The 19936-nt window shown below is 43.0% G+C and overlaps 1 protein-coding gene across 1 annotated transcript in view; it reads right to left on the bottom strand.

Moving 5' to 3' along the window:
• ANKDD1B (ankyrin repeat and death domain containing 1B) overlaps positions 1–19936 on the bottom strand; it is a 52364-nt gene that overhangs the window by 19333 nt on the left and 13095 nt on the right. The window contains exons 3-9 of the mRNA XM_015420283.1: positions 17655–17753; positions 16394–16492; positions 16184–16288; positions 13932–14030; positions 11196–11294; positions 7964–8062; positions 3670–3768 (exon numbers count right to left, since the gene is read on the bottom strand). Coding sequence (XP_015275769.1) covers positions 3670–3768; positions 7964–8062; positions 11196–11294; positions 13932–14030; positions 16184–16288; positions 16394–16492; positions 17655–17753 — 699 coding nt within the window. The remainder of the gene's footprint in view (positions 1–3669; positions 3769–7963; positions 8063–11195; positions 11295–13931; positions 14031–16183; positions 16289–16393; positions 16493–17654; positions 17754–19936) is intronic.

The following is a 19936-nucleotide window of genomic DNA, read 5'->3' as shown; positions in this document are numbered from 1 at the left end:
CTGGTATTTCTGGCCACTGTGTGACACAGAGTGTTGGACTGGATGGGCCTTTGGCCTGATCCAACATTGGCATCTCTTATGTTCTTATGTTCTTACTAGCAGTAAAGCCCGTTGTGAAAGCAATATGACGGGATCTAGAAAGAGGCTCTGGGGCAGTGCTCTGGCTTTGGGCAAACAGTGTCAATTTGCTGTGGTGACCTCAGCAGGGTATAATGACAGAGTCCACTGTTTTCTCCAGAGGAACTGATCTCTGCTACCTGAAGAGCAGTTGTAATTGTGAGTGATCTGTAGCCCTCACCTGGAGATTGGCAGCAATTGTTACCCAGGACAAAATGGCTGGTTTGGAGGGTGGAGTCTATGGCAGTGTACCTGTCTGAGGTCCCACCCCTCCGCAAACCCCACCCTCTCCAGGCTCCACCCCTCAAATCCCCAGGAATTTGTCAGCATGTAGTTGGCAACCCCATCTCCTTCCCAGCTAACCATCAACCTACCATTATTTGCCCCTTTGACTTCAGCTGACTTCTGCCCTCCCTTCTGCAGAGCAGTTGTAATTCTGAGTGCTCTCATGCAGTGAAGTCCAATCAGCTTCCATATGCAAAAGACCTTGAAGGTTCCATATGCAACTGACATTCCAACTGCCTTGCGGGGAGGGGGGTGAGTTTGAGGTGTGGAATGCAGTGAAGTCCAATCAGCTTCCATATGCAAAAGACCTTGAAGGTTCCATATGCAACTGACATTCCAACTGCCTTGCGGGGAGGGGGGTGAGTTTGAGGTGTGGAATGCAGTGAAGTCCAATCAGCTTCCATATGCAAAAGACCTTGAAGGTTCCATATGCAACTGACATTCCAACTGCCTTGCGGGGAGGGGGGTGAGTTTGAGGTGTGGAATGCAGTGAAGTCCAATCAGCTTCCATATGCAAAAGACCTTGAAGGTTCCATATGCAACTGACATTCCAACTGCCTTGCGGGGAGGGGGGTGAGTTTGAGGTGTGGAATGCAGTGAAGTCCAATCAGCTTCCATATGCAAAAGACCTTGAAGGTTCCATATGCAACTGACATTCCAACTGCCTTGCGGGGAGGGGGGTGAGTTTGAGGTGTGGAATGCAGTGAAGTCCAATCAGCTTCCATATGCAAAAGACCTTGAAGGTTCCATATGCAACTGACATTCCAACTGCCTTGCGGGGAGGGGGGTGAGTTTGAGGTGTGGAATGCAGTGAAGTCCAATCAGCTTCCATATGCAAAAGACCTTGAAGGTTCCATATGCAACTGACATTCCAACTGCCTTGCGGGGAGGGGGGTGAGTTTGAGGTGTGGAATGCAGTGAAGTCCAATCAGCTTCCATATGCAAAAGACCTTGAAGGTTCCATATGCAACTGACATTCCAACTGCCTTGCGGGGAGGGGGGTGAGTTTGAGGTGTGGAATGCAGTGAAGTCCAATCAGCTTCCATATGCAAAAGACCTTGAAACACTGGGCGGGACTGCACAAAGCAGCCAGTCAACCCAGCCAGCGTCTTCTGACTGACAGTTCAAGCGTCCATACACTAAAGGAGTGCATTTTAGAACTTTGGCACCCACTACTCAACTATATATAAGGAGAGATTGCACATTATTATAAATATTTGTGTAAGTTTCTCACAGCCTTGTGATCAGGCAGGAATTAAATCCACATGAATAGTAAGCAGATAGAACCTAACATTTTTCATATTGTCCTACAAAGGATATGCCTACAGTTCATTTCCAAGGTGTTCCTTAGAAAATAATGTCATAACTGTTTTGGGACCTTTTTTCCCTTGCCTTTTGTTTTTACTTTTAGGTGTCTATCTTCCTCACACACACTGACAATGTACATGATCTCACCTCAGCAATCTGAAGAAAAAACCAGCTGTCAATTCTTATCAACACCACTACCCCTTTCACTAAATTATTTAAAATGTCTGCATGCTTTGGAGTTCCTTCCAAAATCAATCAAAAACATATTTTCATTTCAGTCATAGCCACAACATGACAATTTTAGAAGCAGTATTAAATTTTTCCTGTAGGAATGAAACCCAGATGAACCTTATCTACCATTACCAGCTGGTGGAAAATTAAATAAACAAAATTGTACCTCAGCAAGTTTTAAAAATATGAGGAAAATCCTTTAATAGCAAACCAAATATGTTATTCAGATGATACCGGTAAGCTTTCTTTTTTCCCCTTTATAAAGCTGGCATATTAGACATATATTACTTTGTATATAATCTCAGCTCCAGCTCCGCCAGAATATTAAAATGTCTCTCATTAAAATCTTTCTCTCATATGTAAACGGTAAAAAGTTTTAATTTTATACATATAACTGACTGTAACAATAGCGCTAGAATATAAAGATCCTTGTGTCAGAAAACATTTCTACTGTATGAAATTTAGCATAATAGTTTGTGGGTCTTTTATCTGTGAATTAAGCATTCTCATACTTTTATGTTAACAAATCTAGTCAGAGTAAGAGACTCAAGCCTAATTGATTTCAGTAAGCTAGTCAAGGACCTTTTTAACACTGTCCTCTTCAAATCAGTGGAGCTGAAAAGTACTGAACTTTGGCTGAACAAGAAAGGGGTCTCGTGGCACTTTAAACATTTATTGTGGTATAAATTTTCATGGCCAGCTATGTGAAGTGTGTGCTCTGTTGGCAAATATATATACATAGCCATAGGGAAAATAAAATTTTAAAAGGCAATGAAATACAAAAGGTATAGTCTGTGACATTTCTATGCCAGGATACATATAAGAAAAGTGACCATTCACAGTAGCAGCCATGGCAATCTTCATCCCCATCATTTATACATTATTTATTGGAGTGCCTCCTTTTGAATCCTAAATTTTTGTGCATGCAGATTTCTTTTATTTCCACGTTTCTATCAAAATATGTCCACTTAAAAGAACAACAACAAAGCTGCTCCTTCGGAGTCTCAGAAACAGAGGTCTAGTTACTGTACATTCCCTAAGATAGTTTCAGGTGGGTAGCTGGCTGTGTTGGTCTGCAGTAGAAGTGCACCTTAAAGACCAACAGGATTTCCAGGATATTCGCTTCCAAGAGTCAAACCTCCCTTAGTCAAATACAAGATAACAGATACTGACAAAGGGAACATTGACTCTTGAAAGCTTATGTCCTAGAAATCTTCGCGGTGTTTAAGGTATCACTGGACTCAAATCTTAATCTTTCGTACATTTCACTAAGGCTGTTTTTGCAAACAGCATTTGCGGTAGGTGCCCATAAGGAAACAATAGCTAAATGAATGGTACAAGAGTATTTCCAGCATACAAACCGGCTCCCATTTTCCCCTCCACAGAACATTTGCAATCTAGTAGCACACTCATTACTTTTAGATTTTTTTTAGCAAAAAATGTGATTCTTCTCCGCACTCCACCAAAAATGTTGTTAGGGGAGAGGGGCACATGTACTGGTTCATGGTGATGCTGTCAGAACACTAACATGGTCTGCAGCATCTCTTAGACTGGATTGGCATGAATCCAGATCAGGTGACATGGCCACCTACAGAATGCTGAGCTGAAGGTAGATCGAGTCCTAATTTATATAAAGCTACACCCATTTTCAAAAAATTCTGTGAAGAAAGTACTTAACAATGTGAAAGTACTTAGCAACATGAAAAAATTAACAGCAATCCACCTTACCTCAGGTTTAGGATCAAGGTGTATATTTTTACTGATAAGAAACGTGACCATCGCTGTATGTCCATTCTCAGTTGAAAGATGCAGAGCACTGATATTGTCCTGAAATACAGTAGAGAAAGGGAAAGACCAAAAAAAAAGAAAAAAGAATGCTGCTTGAAAGCATCTTTAAACAGATGAAATGACATTGTATATTGTACAGTTACACCCTTCTAAGTCCACTGAAATCAATGGTCTTGGAAGGCTGTTACTCTTCTTAGGAATACACTACCATCAGATCCATTAAATGGATGCTACTGCCCTGAAAAAGTATATGCATTTTCAACAGTTGCTGTGCCCTAGGTTCCAGGGCACCCACAGACCACTAAATACTCCTCTGACATGGCAACTTCTGAGCTTTTCACGTAGGGGATATTTCACAGAAGTTCCTTGCCATGTTAAAATGAAGTAACATCTCTTAATGAAGCCTGTACCATATATTAAAGCATGAGACTAACAGAGCCTATGGTGTATGGAGGTCCATGGGACTTCTGCAAGGCTTCTTGATGCATTTCAGCTTGCAGTTCACTACTAAACGGTAACAACCTAAGTAGGAAAATAAAATTTCAAAGAATAGCAGTAGTTTGGTGTTTTTTTAAAAAAATTAAAAATCTTGGGTTGGATCTATAGTGGCATCACTGGCATGAGTGGAGTGAAGCCTGAAGAGTACAACCTTCCTACCTCTCCCCCTCCACTGAGACCCTTCTAGGAGTAAGGGGACACTCTGAACAACGTGATGGGCAAAAGGGGCAAACTGGCAAGCCTTTCCACTCTGCCTGTGGCAGCATCTTCCACTAGTATGTGCTATTATGTGAGTGGAAGAGCATCTTTGGATCCATCCTCATATTCATTTGTTTTAAACACACACACACACATGTATCATTGTGGCTTCTGTGCAGTCTCACACTCTGGCATTTCAGGGCTCTGTCCCCTCAAATGGGAGGCACGCCCCACAAAAGCTGCTGTCCCCCTGTCGTGGCATTAAAAGGGCCATCCAGCTGATCAGCAAGCACGTGGCCCACCAACCAGCAAGAGGGCCCTTTAATGCAGCTGCCCCTTTAAATCCGGGGGGGGGGCAGCCACACGCTTTCCCTGATCTCCAAGCTGCAAAACCACGGCTTGGAGATCAGGGAAAGCATAAGGCCGCCTCTCTCCCTTTCAGGAGATGAGGGAGAGGGGCGGCTATTGGGTGTGCCTTCCTTGGACTCCTAGCAGTGAAGGAAACTCTTCCTCCCTCCGGCCGAATCCTGAACCACTGGAATCCATGGGGGGGATGTATTGAAGTCTGCCGCGGGAGACCCAGATTGGGGGGCACTTCCCATTCAGCCTAAAAACTCGCCACTTTCCTTTCCCAGCTTGGAACTGGCCAAGTGGTTGGTTTTGCCAGGACTGGGGTCGTGGGGGAGGCCAAGTGCAACCTGGAGGGTGGCTGTGGGAGTAGGTGCATTGCAGGGGCAAAGCGGTGCAGTTGGCCTTCAGCAGTCCCTGCCCCAGGAGCCGGAGCCCATAGGAGTGGTCGCTGGCTCCCGGGTGAAACTGAGGGTGGTAGGGTGTGTGGATCAATTTGCCTTTGCTAAAGAGTTTTGTGCACCAGCTCGGACTGGCTGTTACTTTCCCACTCAGTTGGGGCAGTTCATGGTCCCTGATGCTCCCTGCCTTTCCAAATGCTCCTAGAGGAGGCAGGCAGGTGGTGGGCTGCCGCCTCCCCAGTTTAGAAAAACAGCATTTAAAGGCTTTAAATGCTGTTTTTTCTACTGGGGGCTGCTCGTGCCTGATCTCCAAGAAGCAAAATTGCTCCTTGGAGATCAGGGAAAGTGTGCACTCCCCTACTAGAAAAACAGCATTTAAAGGGTTACCTTTAAATGCTGTTTTTCTAGTGGGGTGGCTGCCTTTGCCTGATCTCCAAGTGGCAAATCACCGCTTGGAGATCAGGGAAGGCATGTGGCTGCCCCTCTCCTTCCTCCCTCCCCTTCTGCCCCACAAAATTGTTCCATGCCCCACCAACCCAAAATTTCTGGCTATGGAGCTGCCCACACTGAGACTGCATGCACAGACCAGCTGACACATATGCAGTTCCAATGTGTACCCGCGCAGAAGACCACTTAATAAGACAGCCAGCATGGTGTAGTGGTTAAGAGTGGCAGGACTCTAATCTGGAGAGCTGTGTTTGATTCTGCACTCCTCCCCATGAAGCCAGCTGGGTGACCTTGGGTCAGTCACAGCTCTTTCAGAGCTCTCTTGGCCCCAAAAATAAATCTAGCTCACCACCTAGTGGTGCATAATTCTAAAGAGCTAGAACTTCAGCTTGCCAGGCACTTAGGTTCTCCTGGCTATACTACACACAATGCCATACAATAATTTAAAAAAAATTATTAGACCACTTAATGAACAATAGTTACAGACAAGGGCAACCCTGTTATTCTGCACTTTCAACCCAGAAGTTCCAGTCATCACCTATTTCTTAAGTGGTTGCTTCCTTTTCAGCTATTCCATGCCACCAATTTCAGATTGTGCCAACAATGCTTTAGCTAAAGATACATCATTAGCAAGTAATTAGACATTCCAATTTACACACATTTTAAAAACCTTACTAGGAAAAATAATATTCCCTTTTACTTCTGCCAAAAGCAAGTCAGGCATGGGTTTCCTTGAGCTTCTGCATGACTGGAAACTAAAAAGATCAGGGCTGTTTTTCAGCTATGAGAAGAAATGATTAAGGAAGGAATGTGGCAGAAGCAAATGGACGGGGGATGATGAATAGATTGGATAAAGCAAATAGGAAGGAGTTTGGGTTTTCATATAAAAGGCACCCAGGGAAATTTAACATACAATGAATATTAAAATCATCAAAAAAATTATACATTATACTTTGATTCATTTTGCTACCTGAAGCAATAGTTCAAGGGTACATTAAAATAATAAAAACAACAATAATAATGATTAGGCACGAAACTTTACCAACAGGTGCTAGGGAGGGTGATGAATGTATTCATCCTAGTTTCTCTTGCTTTGGGACACATCCAGGGATCAGCTTTTCGGGGTCCAGGTTTGAAAATTCAGGCAACAACCAAGAGTGTGGGATATTTTTTGGGGGGAGGGGAGTAGAAGTACCTTTCTCTGAAGCTCATCTTCTAAAATTGCTGGATGTGCAAGAAGCTGAGACTAAAGAGGAATGGAATGTGAAATACCCTCTCCCTCGAAACTCCTGGCCACATCATTTGAATCCTTTCTAAAGCCAGTAAAAAAAAAATTGGCTCTAATGTTTCAGATCAAGGACCTAGAAAACTGAGATAGAGGTTTGTAGGTTTTGATCTGTTTAATGGAACTATTAATGCTGTCTGTTGATATGATGTATCTGTCCTGTAAACCTCTTTGGAAACATCTTTTAGTGGCACACAAATGTTGATAAGCAAATAAATAAAGTACCTTGCATCACTGGCAACATCTCAAACCACTACCTCAGATACTGATCTATTCACAAGGCTGTGGCAGGGCAATCCTCAGAATTCTTTCTGGAGAGAAAGCCCACTGAATAGACAGACCAGAGCAGGATTCTGGGTAGACCTGTTTAGGCTTGCTCTCTAAAACTTTTCAAAAATTGGTTATACATTGATGTGGAGAAGAAGAAGAAGAAGAAGAAGAAGAAGAAGAAGAAGAAGAAGAAGAAGAAGAAGAAGAAGAAGAAGAAGAAGAAGAGGAGGAGGAGGAGGAGGAGGAGGAGGAGATTGGATTTATACCCTGCCCTTCATTCGGAGTCTCAGAGCGGCTTACAAACTCCTTTCCCTTCCCCTCCCCACATCAGACACCCTGTGAAGTAGGTGGGGCTGAGAGAGCTCTGCCAGAAACTGCTCTTTCAAGAACAGCTCTGACAGAACTATGGCTTGCCCAAGGTCATCCAGCAGCTGCAAGTGGAGGAGTGGGGAATCAAACCTGGTTCTCCCGGATTAGAGTCCACACACTTAACCACTAAACCAAACTGGAATCCAACTGCTATATTTAGAAAGTTGTCTGCAACATCAGGTATTTTAGTACCAAAACACATTTTTATAGAGGTGATCAGCTAACAGATACAGAATTGCAAGAGGCAAAGTCTGAAAACTGATTTTTCTTAAAAACATCTGCTCAGGGCAGGTTATGCACTCGCACTGTTCAAGCGGCCAGCTTTCTCTCTTTCCAAATGTGGAGATTCCTAAAATCCCAGCAATTGTTAGAGCATCAAGGGAACATGAGATGCGCAGGCTCAGTACGATGTACATACTTTGTTTGACGTATTGATATTACTTCCTGCTTCCAGCAAGAGTTCGGCACACTTTTCATGGCCCCCTTCAACAGCCAGAAAAAATGGTGTTTCTTCATTCTGAAAGAAGTCAACACATTAAAAGGAACACAGCTCTGTGACATTTAAACAGACTTGCCTCTAGGCTTGCAGTTAAACTCTCATCTGAGGCAAGTGAGCATTTGCCTTCAGATGAACACGCTCCGTTTCTGTAAATCTTTTTATTCAGTCTCTTGATGTGGCAGAAACGTAGGGGCTTACAAAGCTAGAAATCAAAAGTGAGGGCATGTAACTCTTGTGGACTTAGGGTCTAACTAGATGCTACATTTGATTTATTTACTTCCTCTCTGCCCCATTTTCCTCTCCAATGGGTACCCACAGTTGCTTTCAACATTCTCTCCTCCTCTATTTTACCCTCATACAACCCTGTGAGGTAACGTAGGGTAAGAGTGTGCAATTGGCCCAAGGTCATCCAGTGAGCTTCTGTGGCAGAGTGGGGATTCAAACCTAAGTCGCCCAGATCTTAGTTCAATATTTATTGCTCCACCATGCTGACTGTTTGGCCACATGCACAGTAACAGGTTCACATAAGTATGATTCAAGACAGGCCTGTTGCCACTGCTGCAGTTGAACATCATCTGTTATGATCAGTCTTCACGCTGTCCATCCTTCCCTGCCTCCCTGCTTCTGCCTTCTCCCTCTTCCCACCACCCTCTCTGAGCCTAAGGAAACTTCATGCCGTGAAGAATGAGCCTGGTGAATGCAACCGTGGAGGTGGCCTTGTTTCACCATCTCTACTGCTAATTGATGGTGTTCAACTTCAGTGGCGGCAACAGGTCTAACCAGATGGACATGGCATTTGCATGTTCCTGGTATCACGCAAAAGGAAAATGTAACATTTAGTTAGGCCCTCCCTCTACAAAAATTTATTCACAAGTTTGGCCAGGGGCGCAGCCAGAAAATGTAGGTTGGTGGGGCAATGGGAAATCTGGGGGGATGCCCCAGCCATGCCTGCAGCAGCAGAAGCAGCAGCTCCAGCTCCTCTGTGACCTCTAGACCTCCTCTAGTCCTTTCAATTGGAAACACTCGATTCAGGGCTCCTTTTCTGTGTAAGCCAGGGGGTTTTGCGTTTATTTTAAAAACTTATTTATTTTTCGGACTGGAAAAAATAAAATGAGACTGAAGCTTCCCTGACTGTGCCTGGGGTCATTTTGGAACCCCCATGTGCATCTGGCTTTTTTTTAAAAAAATGGGGGGGGGTTGGATTTTTTTGTCCGAGGGGGTGGCGCTCATCTGGAGGTGCATTACCCCCAATGTCCCCCTGTGGCTATAGGCCTGAGTTTGGCTGATGCTGTATTTCTTGCAGGACTCTCTTCCCTTTACTGGTTGTTGGACCAGCAGTAATTCAACAGGTGAAGCTTTTCTTGTTAGTGAGTGGGAAAACTCTTTTGTTGAGTATTTCTCTGTCATGCAGCCATGAAAGGCTCAGAAGCCCTGCCAGAAAAACATGACATGGACTATCCTACATTTATCTAAAGAGAACAGATTCAGAGCAGATTAGGAGTCCAAGTGTATAACCCAGCATATGTGGGAAACTGTAAGAACAGAAAGAGAAACCTGCAGTTGTTCCCATCTGCTTACCTGGCAAGCAGAAATGCTGCAGATTTATCCCATTGCACTATAGGAGAGGCAAGTGGCAGTGCCAGGCAGCAGATGGGACTGCATAAGTCATGAGCAGCTGGACATTTCTCTGCTTTCTTCACTCTCACAGCCTCTGTTTTCTACTTTAACTCAGTCATTTCTTTAGAGAGGCAGAACAACTGTTTCCTATGGACTTACCCGCAAACCACTGCAAAAGGAGTGGAGTTTGCAGAAAGGATTTTGCTGATTCTCCCTTCCTACTGCAGTCTTCCATGCCACAACCCACACCATTCTCAAGGGTTTTCCAACCCCCAGGGGCAGTGGGAGGAGTGAGTCGCTGTCGGAAGGTGGGAATCTGCAAACATCCCTTCTATGATCTCTATTCATTGTGGTTTGGATCCAAGGTACGTTATTTATAAGGCATTTCTAGACAGCCTATAACATGGAATGCCATCTCCTGTGGACTTCAAAAGAAAATGCCTGTTTGTTAAGAACTAGATCCATTCATTTTTGACCCACTGCAAAATAGCTACATACAATAATGTCATAATTTTTGATTATTCGGTTTGAGATGAGAGCACTACAACTTACTATGCATTCATTAGGGGACCTAATAGAATATTGTAACAAACATGATGGGAAGCCGTTTTTTTTTAATGGTGGGCTTCTATATTGTTTTTATATCTTTGTTTTCAAAAACGTATTTTGGGATTCCCAACATGGTGCCTGCGGGCACCTTTCGTGTTGCCCACCAAGAAGGGTTGCCAGTTCTGAGTTGGGAGATTCATGGCGATTGGGGGCAGAGCCTGGGAAGGGAGGGATTTGGGGAGGGGAGGGATATCAGTGGGGAATAATGCCTTAGAGCCCAACCTCTGAAGCTGCCCTTTCTTCCAGGGGAACTGATCTCAGTAGTCTGGAGATCAGTTGTAACCAGTGTTCCCTCTAAGCCTTGTGAGCAAAAATTCTACTTTGTGAGCTACCGACATTAAAGTTGTGAGTGAGCGATTTGGCTAATCAGTTTGCTCTGGAGCCATCCTTCCTGAGCTAAGACAAAAATGTGTTTGCTGGAGGCTAAAAAACTGTGAGCTAGCTCACATTAACTCAGAGGGAACACTGGTTGTAACTCTGGGACATCACCAAGCCCTGCCTGGAGACTAGCAACCCTACCACCAAGTGCTTTTGGGAAATGGGCAGGGCTAGGAGGAGGTTTTGCCCAGCAAGGCTGTACAGATTTTTTGCTTCAGCAAGTTGCCACCACAGTGCAATGATCTTGTGTTACTGTGTGTGCATGCAAGAAAGTATTTTTAAACAATACGTTCATTTTAAAAGGCATCCCGTTAATCAGACTTTCTGCCTGGAATGCTGAAGTGTTACTATCAGAGTTTTATATAACTTCAATCCCCGGCATTTTGTAGTTGGCTCTGCCTCCTATGACAGCTATTTTGTGGCTGGTTGCACCTACTGAGGCCACCATTTTGTGGTTGTATCCACCATTGTGCCAGAATTCCAAATGTGCCCGCAGGCTTGAAAAAGCTGGGGACGCCTGACGTATATGCTTTTCTTTTTTCCTTACCTGATTGAACTCATCTACTTCTTCCCACTGCTGAAGAAGAATTTCCACCACCTCACTGTGGCCATTTTTAGCAGCTAGATGCAATGCGGTGTTTCCTTGCTTTAAAATAAAACATGGAGAAATATATTATATATTCATAACAGCACTAAAATCAAACATCTTTGAGGAAGATGGTGTGTAGATTGTGTGTAAGGCTGTGCATACAACTCTGCATTCTCTGGTTTGACATCGAATCTGTAATCTGGCATGGAATTTAACATATTGAATAAGAATGAATACGGAATGCTGAGATGGCAGATTTGTGATTGGGCTTATTTGTATTTTGTAAGTTTATTTTAAACACTGCATTGTACATTTAGCCACTATTATTATCATTCATAATCATAATATTGGTATTGGTGCAATTAAATTTTTGGGGGACAAAATGCTTTCATTTTTAATTTTAGTTTTGCTATGCTTCAGTAATTTATGGATTTTAATGCATTTTTCTGTTTTATTATCTTTGTACACTGTTTAACAAAACAACATGATGTAAACGTTTTGCATAAATAACATTTAATCAATGATGTTGATTAATAAGAAGAATTAGCTTTTGTTTACATTTTTAAAAGCAAATTTTTAGCCCTTGAAGTTACCAGAAAAGCTTGGCATTGTGTGGGCAGTCTGATGAATGCTCAACAGAATGGGCATGCAGTGGTCAAAGATTAGTACACCAGTTCATTGTGTAGTTCTCTTTTCTTCTCCCCTCTTCTGCTTCTCTCTAACCCTACTGGCTTTTAATTTAACTTTCCATTACCTTCCTTCCATTCGCTACCTGTAGTCTATCGGTTCCATGGAACAGGCAGACATAGGGACTGGATAGTAGGAAAGGCATGAAGCATGAGTTAACAACCTTTATGAACTTTGTGAAAGAATGTGTAAAATGAAAACACAAAGCGTCCTCTGATCCATTAACTAAATGTACATAAAGCTCAACAATTTAACTGCATGAATTAAGCATACTTATTTTCCAATGAATAGACACTTGTTATGTTAATTAAGTTACTCCAGTGCATTGCAAAATGAAGACCCAATTGAGGTCAGGATAATTTGGAGGTCTATATAGGAACATTTTTTTTCTGTACAAGCTGAGGAATTTTGGGTGGGGATAACTAGTTGGAAACTTTACCTTACTCATCACAATCTCCTTTCAAGCATTCTCTAAATTCTCAGAGACTTGACCATGCTGTTTCTTTGCTTCTTCCCCTTCCTCCTTCTTCCCCCCTCCTTAACTCTCAACTGTTCTAAGGCATTCTGAACTCTGGGAATATATTTAAGTCCTTCTCTGATCATTTGGAGGAAAACTTTTTTCCTTTGGGTTAGTTTGCAGTCATATATTTTGCATGCCTGGGGGAGTTCCCAGGGGAGATAGCATGGGTGGATTGGCCATTAAGGATAGTGGGAAAAGTCCCAGTGGGACAATGGCCTGGAAGGGCACCCCTCACTAGGGGCACCTGGACATCTGCCAGGGCTACTGCAGCACCAGTGAGGGGCCAGTACAATCTGCCACAAGCCACTATCTATGCAGCACAGCACACTGAGGAACAGTTTGACCTCGCTCACTTGTGCAGTATGGAGAGGGACAAGACCTCCCCGGTTATGCAGCACAGCACACTGAGGAACAGTTTGGCCTTGCTCACTTGTGCAGTATGGAGAGGGACACTCATGCAGAGCAGTGAGGTATGGACCCTGCCCCACCTTTCTCATGCAACACAGCAAGAGATTACCCAGCTTTTTCTCCCTCCCTCCCGGGGGGAGGGTAAATGGGGTGATGCCTGGAGTAGGGATGCCATTCTCCAGGTAGGGGCGGGGGATCCCCTGCTTTTGTGGGCTCTTGTCTGCCACTGGCCAGCAGGAGGTAATTCCCCCACCCCAACGCTGTGAGCAATGCACTGACATCACCTGGAAGTGACATCAGCGTGTCGGTAACGTTGAGGGACAACGTTCTGCTTTTTGGGCAAAACTCTATGGTCTGAGGCCATTTTTACCATAGAGTTTTGCCCTAAAAGAAAAGTGTCACCCCCAACATCACCGACATGCTGACATCACTTCTGGGTGACATCAGCGCATTGCACCCACCCCCAGAATGCCTCCCAAATCCCCTCACCAGTGCAATGAAGGGACCTGGCAACCCTAGCCTGGGCGGAGTGGAGCTGGGCCCTTTTCCAGGGCCCTTTTTCCCCTCCAGTCTGGCCAGGCATATATAAATGCCCACCTTGTCAGTGGGCAGCATCTTTTTGCTGCTTTTGTGTTCAGTAAGAGGGCCAATCACTTTACTATGAGATACAGTGACATAAAGCATGATTTTTAGTAAGTTGAACTTCAGCATGCATCACATGGTGCACTGAATACAGAAAGCAACACTGAAATAAAGCACCAACAGCTCTGATTTCTCTTAGTAGTTTTATTACCAGAATTCACTCCACATTCCACAACATCATCATGGGTAATTTTACAGCTTTTAGAGTGCCATTCTAAGCAGTTACACCCTTTTAATCTTGCTGACTTCAGTGGACTTAGGATGGCACTCTTAGTTGTAGGTTGGTTATATTTGTGCCCAGCAGCACCCTAGAGACCAACAAAGTTTTCAGGGTATAATCTCTTGAGAGTCAAATCTCTTTTCGTTAGTTGTAGGGGTAACTTATCATGAAGTACACAAAGCAAAGTCATTATTGGAATTTGTTGTCATAAACTTACATTGTCCTTTTCTGAAGTGAACAAGTTAAGGAAAATCAACTCATTTATCATTTCCACATGTCCCATCCCAGCTGCCAGAAGGAATGGCTTTCGACCTTTCTAAGAAACAGTAATGACAGAGATTGTTAGCACTGAATTGGGGGGGGGCACACACTCCTACAGATATTCTGCTAAGAATTCCAACACACTTGCATATTCCAGGGCCAGCCCACATGACTACAAACAGCTGCACATTTATTTATTTAAAACACATATAAGCCATCTCTTCTGAGCTGTGCTTGAGGTGGCTCACAAACTTAGTTACATGTAGTACAATCCTAAGCAGAATTGCAGCCTCTAAGACCACTGACTTCAATAGGCTTAGAAGTGTGGAAGTCTCTTCAGGAATGCACTATCATTGCCGGAGGCTTTTGGCTCACCCACTGTTCCCTATCCAATCTCCTCCCCAGCAGATGATACAGAATATAAGTATTCAATACTATTAAAAAGAACCTAGAGTTGCCAACCTCCAGGTGAGGCCTGGAGATCCCCTGGTATTACAACCAAACTCCAGACAACAAAGATTAGTTTCCCTGGGGGAAAAATAGGTGGAGTGTGGAATCTATAGCATTATAACCCAATGAGGTCCCCTCAAGCCTCACCCTCCCAGGAGTTGGCAACCCTATGCAGATCCTATAAACAATTCAGGAATGGTGAAAAAGACCACATACTGAAAACATCAGTAGCAGGATGTTGTGGATAAGAGTCAGGTGGTAGTAAGGGAATGTATCCAGATAAAATGAGGATATATAATTCAGGGAAGAATGTAGTAAACAAGCAGTTCATGAGGTGGGACTCAGTGGTGGAGGAGGAAACAACCTAATAAAAAGGGGAGCTAGTGTTGACTGTTCTTAGCATATGTAAAACATGGTAGAGGGCACTGGAATGGAAGAAGAAAACAGAAAGGACTTATAGTAGAAAGCAAGAAAGAAACCACAGACAAAGGAAGAGCTGTAGCCAGGGCCAAAGAGGTGGAGAACATGACATATGCAAGACTAGTGGCTTGATATTGATGTAGAGCATGACAGGACAGCAGCATAATGAATTAAGAAGGGCAGCATGGTCATCATAACAAGGGGGCATCTAGCATGTGTGTTTTGTTAACAAAGCTTAATCTACAGGGCTTAAGTTAACAAACCTGTAGAAAAGTTCTAAGCACACAAAGGTGGCAAAAGAAGGATTCAGGGACAATTTACATTGATGCATTCCTATTATGGGCAGAGTATATCTTCTACCAAACCACATTAATCACCAATGTTTTGCAAGAGATGCATGAGGCACAAATACAAGGCCTTCTCACTAGCAAAATATTACTTCAATTGACTTATAAGACTACTTCTGTATAGGATGGTACTGTAAGAATTACAACTTTTGCCTGATTCCCTGAAATCAAATGGAGGCTGACCATCTTCTTAAAATGAGAGAAAATCATTTTTATTTGCGAAAGCAGGGCTATTTTTGGGCAGGAACGCACAGGAACGGAATTCCGGCTGGCTCCCAAGTTGGCTACGCCCAGCAGGAACTCATTAGCATAACAGGCCACACCCAACAGCAGGAACTCATTCGGATTGGCTACATTAGGGGTGTGTGGCCTAACATGCAAAGGAGTTCCTGCTACAAAAAAGCCCTGGGTTTTGACAACAAACAAGGTAAACAGAATAAAAAGCAAAAGGTGGGTGTGGCTGGATAACTACACTTCTGGTAACATGTGGGTGCGGCCTAATGTGCTAACGAGCTGCGCTGTCAGGGGTGTGGCCCGATATGCTAATGAGTTCCTGCTGGGCTTTTTCTACAAAAAGAGCCCTGTGCGAAAGTATCAAGTAGATACAGATCAAAAGGCTTATTTTAGTGCATTATCTCTCCCCACTTTCCCTGTATAATTTACATGTAATCTTTTAAACTGTCTTAATGGTGCAATTTTATAAAGACTAATACTTGTTCTAAACTTCTACAGAGCCATAAATGAAGTCAAATACATGTATAATCAGATGCTGCATGGCAAAGGTTTCTGTCCAATATGCTACAAACACATCACTTAGCTAAATAAATCATAAAGAATTAAAGGTAGAAAGGGATACAATAAGAAAGCAGTCACTGGAAGAAACATCTGTTGACAGACAAAAATGTAACTGCGCTATATTCATATTTATACTATTTATAATGAAAAGTGTTAAAACATTACCCATAATAAATTGTATATATATGGTAGGTACCTCATCAGGTTTATTAAGATCCATCAAATGAAGGTCTTGGATAAAATAGTCCACTATTCTAATATTATTGTTCTGAGCTGCAAAGTGCAGGACATTCATTCCTTCCTAAAGGAAAGGCAGAATAAATCTGTAAAATGGAATCAGAAAATCTTCTGTTCAGCAAGCAGAAATCAACTGCACACAAAGAAGTTAAATCTGTTGATAACAAACCTGGTTCTTAGCTTTCTGATTAGCACCAGCTTTAATTAACAACAGCATGATGTCCAGATTTCCAGACCAAGCAGCAAGATGAATCGCAGTAAGTCCATGCTTCAAGTAAAGAAAGAATGCAAGAAGTAGAATTATAAAATCACAGAGTTGGAAGGTGTCTCCAGGGTCATCTAGTCCAATCCCCTGCACAATGCAGAGAATTCACAAATACCTCCCCTCCCCACACCCCCAGTGACCCATTTCATGCCCAGAAGATGACAAAAAACCTCCAGGATCCCCGGCCAAAAGGGCCTGGAGGAAAACTGCTTCCTGACCCTAGAGTGGCAATCAGCATTTCCTTGGGCCTGTAAGAAAGTGCCATAAGAACTAAGCACTGATGCAGCCCTTCCTGATCTCCCTCTCATAATCTGCCTAAGTTCACAGAATCAGCATTGCTTTCAGATAGCCATCTAGCCTCTGTTTAAAAACCTCCAAAGAAGGAGAGCTCACCACCTCCTGAGGAAGCCTGTTCCACTGAGGAACTGCCCTGTTAGGAAGTTCTTCCTAATATTTAGCCAAAAACTCCTTTGATTTAATTTCACCCCATCTGTTCTGGTCCAACCTTCATGAGACATTGCTAGGTAACATGAAAATTCAAAACTATTTGATTGCATTTCTGCAGCATGGTATGGTATAATTAATGAACATAACAAACAAGGTTTAACCAGTTTACTTCTACAAAACATGGAAATCTCCACTCAAAGAGTACATAACTGGGAGTAAGGTGTGGTCCATGGACCATAATAAAGTTGTAGGATGCTGAGATGGTAGAATGGCCAGGATATGTAAACAGCATAAAGCACTGGGCAGCTTAAAGAAGAGTCTCATAAAACAGTTCTCAGAACAAAAGCAGTCTATCAAAACTAAGTTAAAAGATATTATAGAAAGAATAAAGCAGAAAGACTGAGAACAACCAAAGCAAATAGTTCCCTGGGGTATTGGCAAAAGGCATGGCATGAGTGAAAGTTCTGCAGAACATTGGTTCTCTTTGCCATATTGTGTAAATTTTCCTGCTGCACAGTTTTAAACTAAAAACTTTGCCTCTGCAAAGGCAGACCCTACCAATAAAAATTAGTCAAATTACTGTCACTGATGGGGGAAATAGTCAAGTTCTACATTTTTTAGTCAAAACACAACTATTTGTTAAAAGTTTGGGTAAAACTATCAATGTGTGCTCAGTGTCAGCAAGGGTAAACTGGAAGAAGTATTTTTTTTTGCTTGCCTTGTCTGCTATATCGACTCTAGCTTTGTGATGAAGAAGGAAGTCCACTGAAGAGATATGATTTCCAGCTACAGCAAAATGGAGTGCTGTGCGATTCAACTAAAAGAAGGAAAAGTATGGAATTTTAAAAATGATAGAAGGATAAGTACAGAATATTGTCAAGGACCATTAAGACATAAACCAGTTTACATGTACTCCTTTACCATAGCAAAATCTATTATTACGGACATCTTCAGAACTCCAGATTTATACTTTCCATTAGTTCTGGTCAACCGCTGTTTAATTTGATTTCTCATCAAATAAAATTAGAATAATACTCCCAAGAACTCAAGCTTCAGAGGGTAGCCATGTTGGTGTGCAATAGAAAAGCTAGATTCAAGTCCAGTAGCACCTTTGAAACCAACAAGATTTTTGGGGTATAAGCTTTCAAGAGTTAAAGCTCCCTTCACTCTTGAAAGCCTATATTGGGGTTGTTGGTGTCTAAAGTGCTACTGGATTTGGATCTAGCTCCAAAATTACAAGGAATATTACCAATGAGACTTACTACAGTACATAGAATGGAGATAGCCAAATAAGTAAATATTTGTAGATAAAAGTCGATAGCTACTGTGGAATAGTAAAATATTTGTTCATAAGGAGGCTGAAGAGTAGTGCAAACAAAGTTATTTTAGTGCATTTCAAACTGTACAGCCAGATGGACAGATAAGAATACAACACAGCAGCACAAATGCTAATGTACCCTTTTTATATGGTGCAGGAAATATTTAAATGAAGTAGAGAATCTAGAGATTTTTGGCGGGAGGGACGGATCGGGGACGGGCAGGCAACGATTCCCAGATGTTGCCGTGGAATCGCGCCCATTTGCTCCGCCCCTGTTCCGTCCCGCTCCCGGCCCAAAATGCCTCGTATGAACAGGGCCCTTGGCTTTCAAATAGGCTTGATAAAACTAAGAGTTTTTCTCTCCACACATGAGAGCTTTAAATTACATTGGACTAGATTGGTTATGATATACATTCACTCTATACATTGTCTCTTGCATTCACATGTAGCACAAACACAATGAAATAATCTCTATGTATTTTTTTTAAATGCTATATGTGAAAATACTCCAGCAGCCCACCCCCACTGCATGTTTACTTAGAAGCAAATGCTGCTAATTTCACAGGGATTTATTCTCATGTAAGTGTGTATCTGATTGCAACCTAAATAAAGCTAAGCATTGATAAATGAGCTGAAACTAAATTGAGGGTTAGTTTTATTGGGAGGATGGCACAGGAACAGAGAGGACTTGAACATGGTTTAGAACGGAGACAGATAAAACTTTTTCAGAGAACTCAGGACAGTGTAAGAGAGAGCAATCATTGCTGAGATGTGTGGTGGAAAGTGCCATAAAGTCACAGCTGATTTATAGTGACCATGTAGGGTTTTCTAGGCAAGAAATGTTCAGAGGTGGTTTGCCATTGCCTGCCTCCGTGTCATGACCCTGGTATTACCTGGAGGAATCCCATCCATTTATTAGCTAGGGCCAAACCTGCTTAGCTTCTGAGACCCGATGAGATCAGGGTATCCTGGGCTATCCAGGTCACGGTGCCTGAGATATACATGCTCATTAATATCTTGTTAGTTTTCGAAGGTTTTGGAGGGTTTTGAAAAACCTGCTTGAGCAAATATAACAGGCAAAATAAATAAATGTATCACACAGAACAGAGGCTCTACAGGTATATTTTTAGCACCCTTTAAAAGTATTTGTCCTCAGCCTCAGATAACACCGGCTTCCTGTCTTGCACATGGGCAACAGTAGACCTTCACTCTTTACAAGGGATCCATTCATGAGATCACCACAAATGGCAAAATAGATTCTGCCTCTAAGTGGCAAAACAACCAAATTCTCTGCAAAATTTAACTATGTAATGATTACAGACTACAGTGTTGATGCAGTAAGAGTAAAAACAGGCTACAGACAATATCACGTAACTGACAGCAAAGAGATCAAGGTGGGTAGTCGTTTTAGTCTGAGGCCCTGTTCATACGAGGCGTTTGGGCCGGGAGAAGGACGGATCGGGGCCGGATCAAACGGGCACGATCCCATGGCAACATCTGGGGAACGTCCTGCTACTGTCTCCGATCCGTCCCATCCTGCCCATACAGCGCACCAAAAAACAACCAGGGTGGTTCTTTAGAATGGGCCGCAGCAAGTGTGGCCGTGGGATCGCCAGCGCGTCCTTGCGCCGGCGCATCCCCGGGTCCTGGCCGAACTGCGCATGTGTGAGCATGCGCAGTTC

This window comes from Gekko japonicus, unplaced genomic scaffold (assembly GCF_001447785.1).
Source record: "Gekko japonicus isolate JY-2015 unplaced genomic scaffold, Gekko_japonicus_V1.1 scaffold412, whole genome shotgun sequence".
In the NCBI taxonomy this organism is placed as follows: domain Eukaryota; kingdom Metazoa; phylum Chordata; class Lepidosauria; order Squamata; family Gekkonidae; genus Gekko; species Gekko japonicus.
This window is presented reverse-complemented; position numbering and strand designations above follow the sequence as displayed.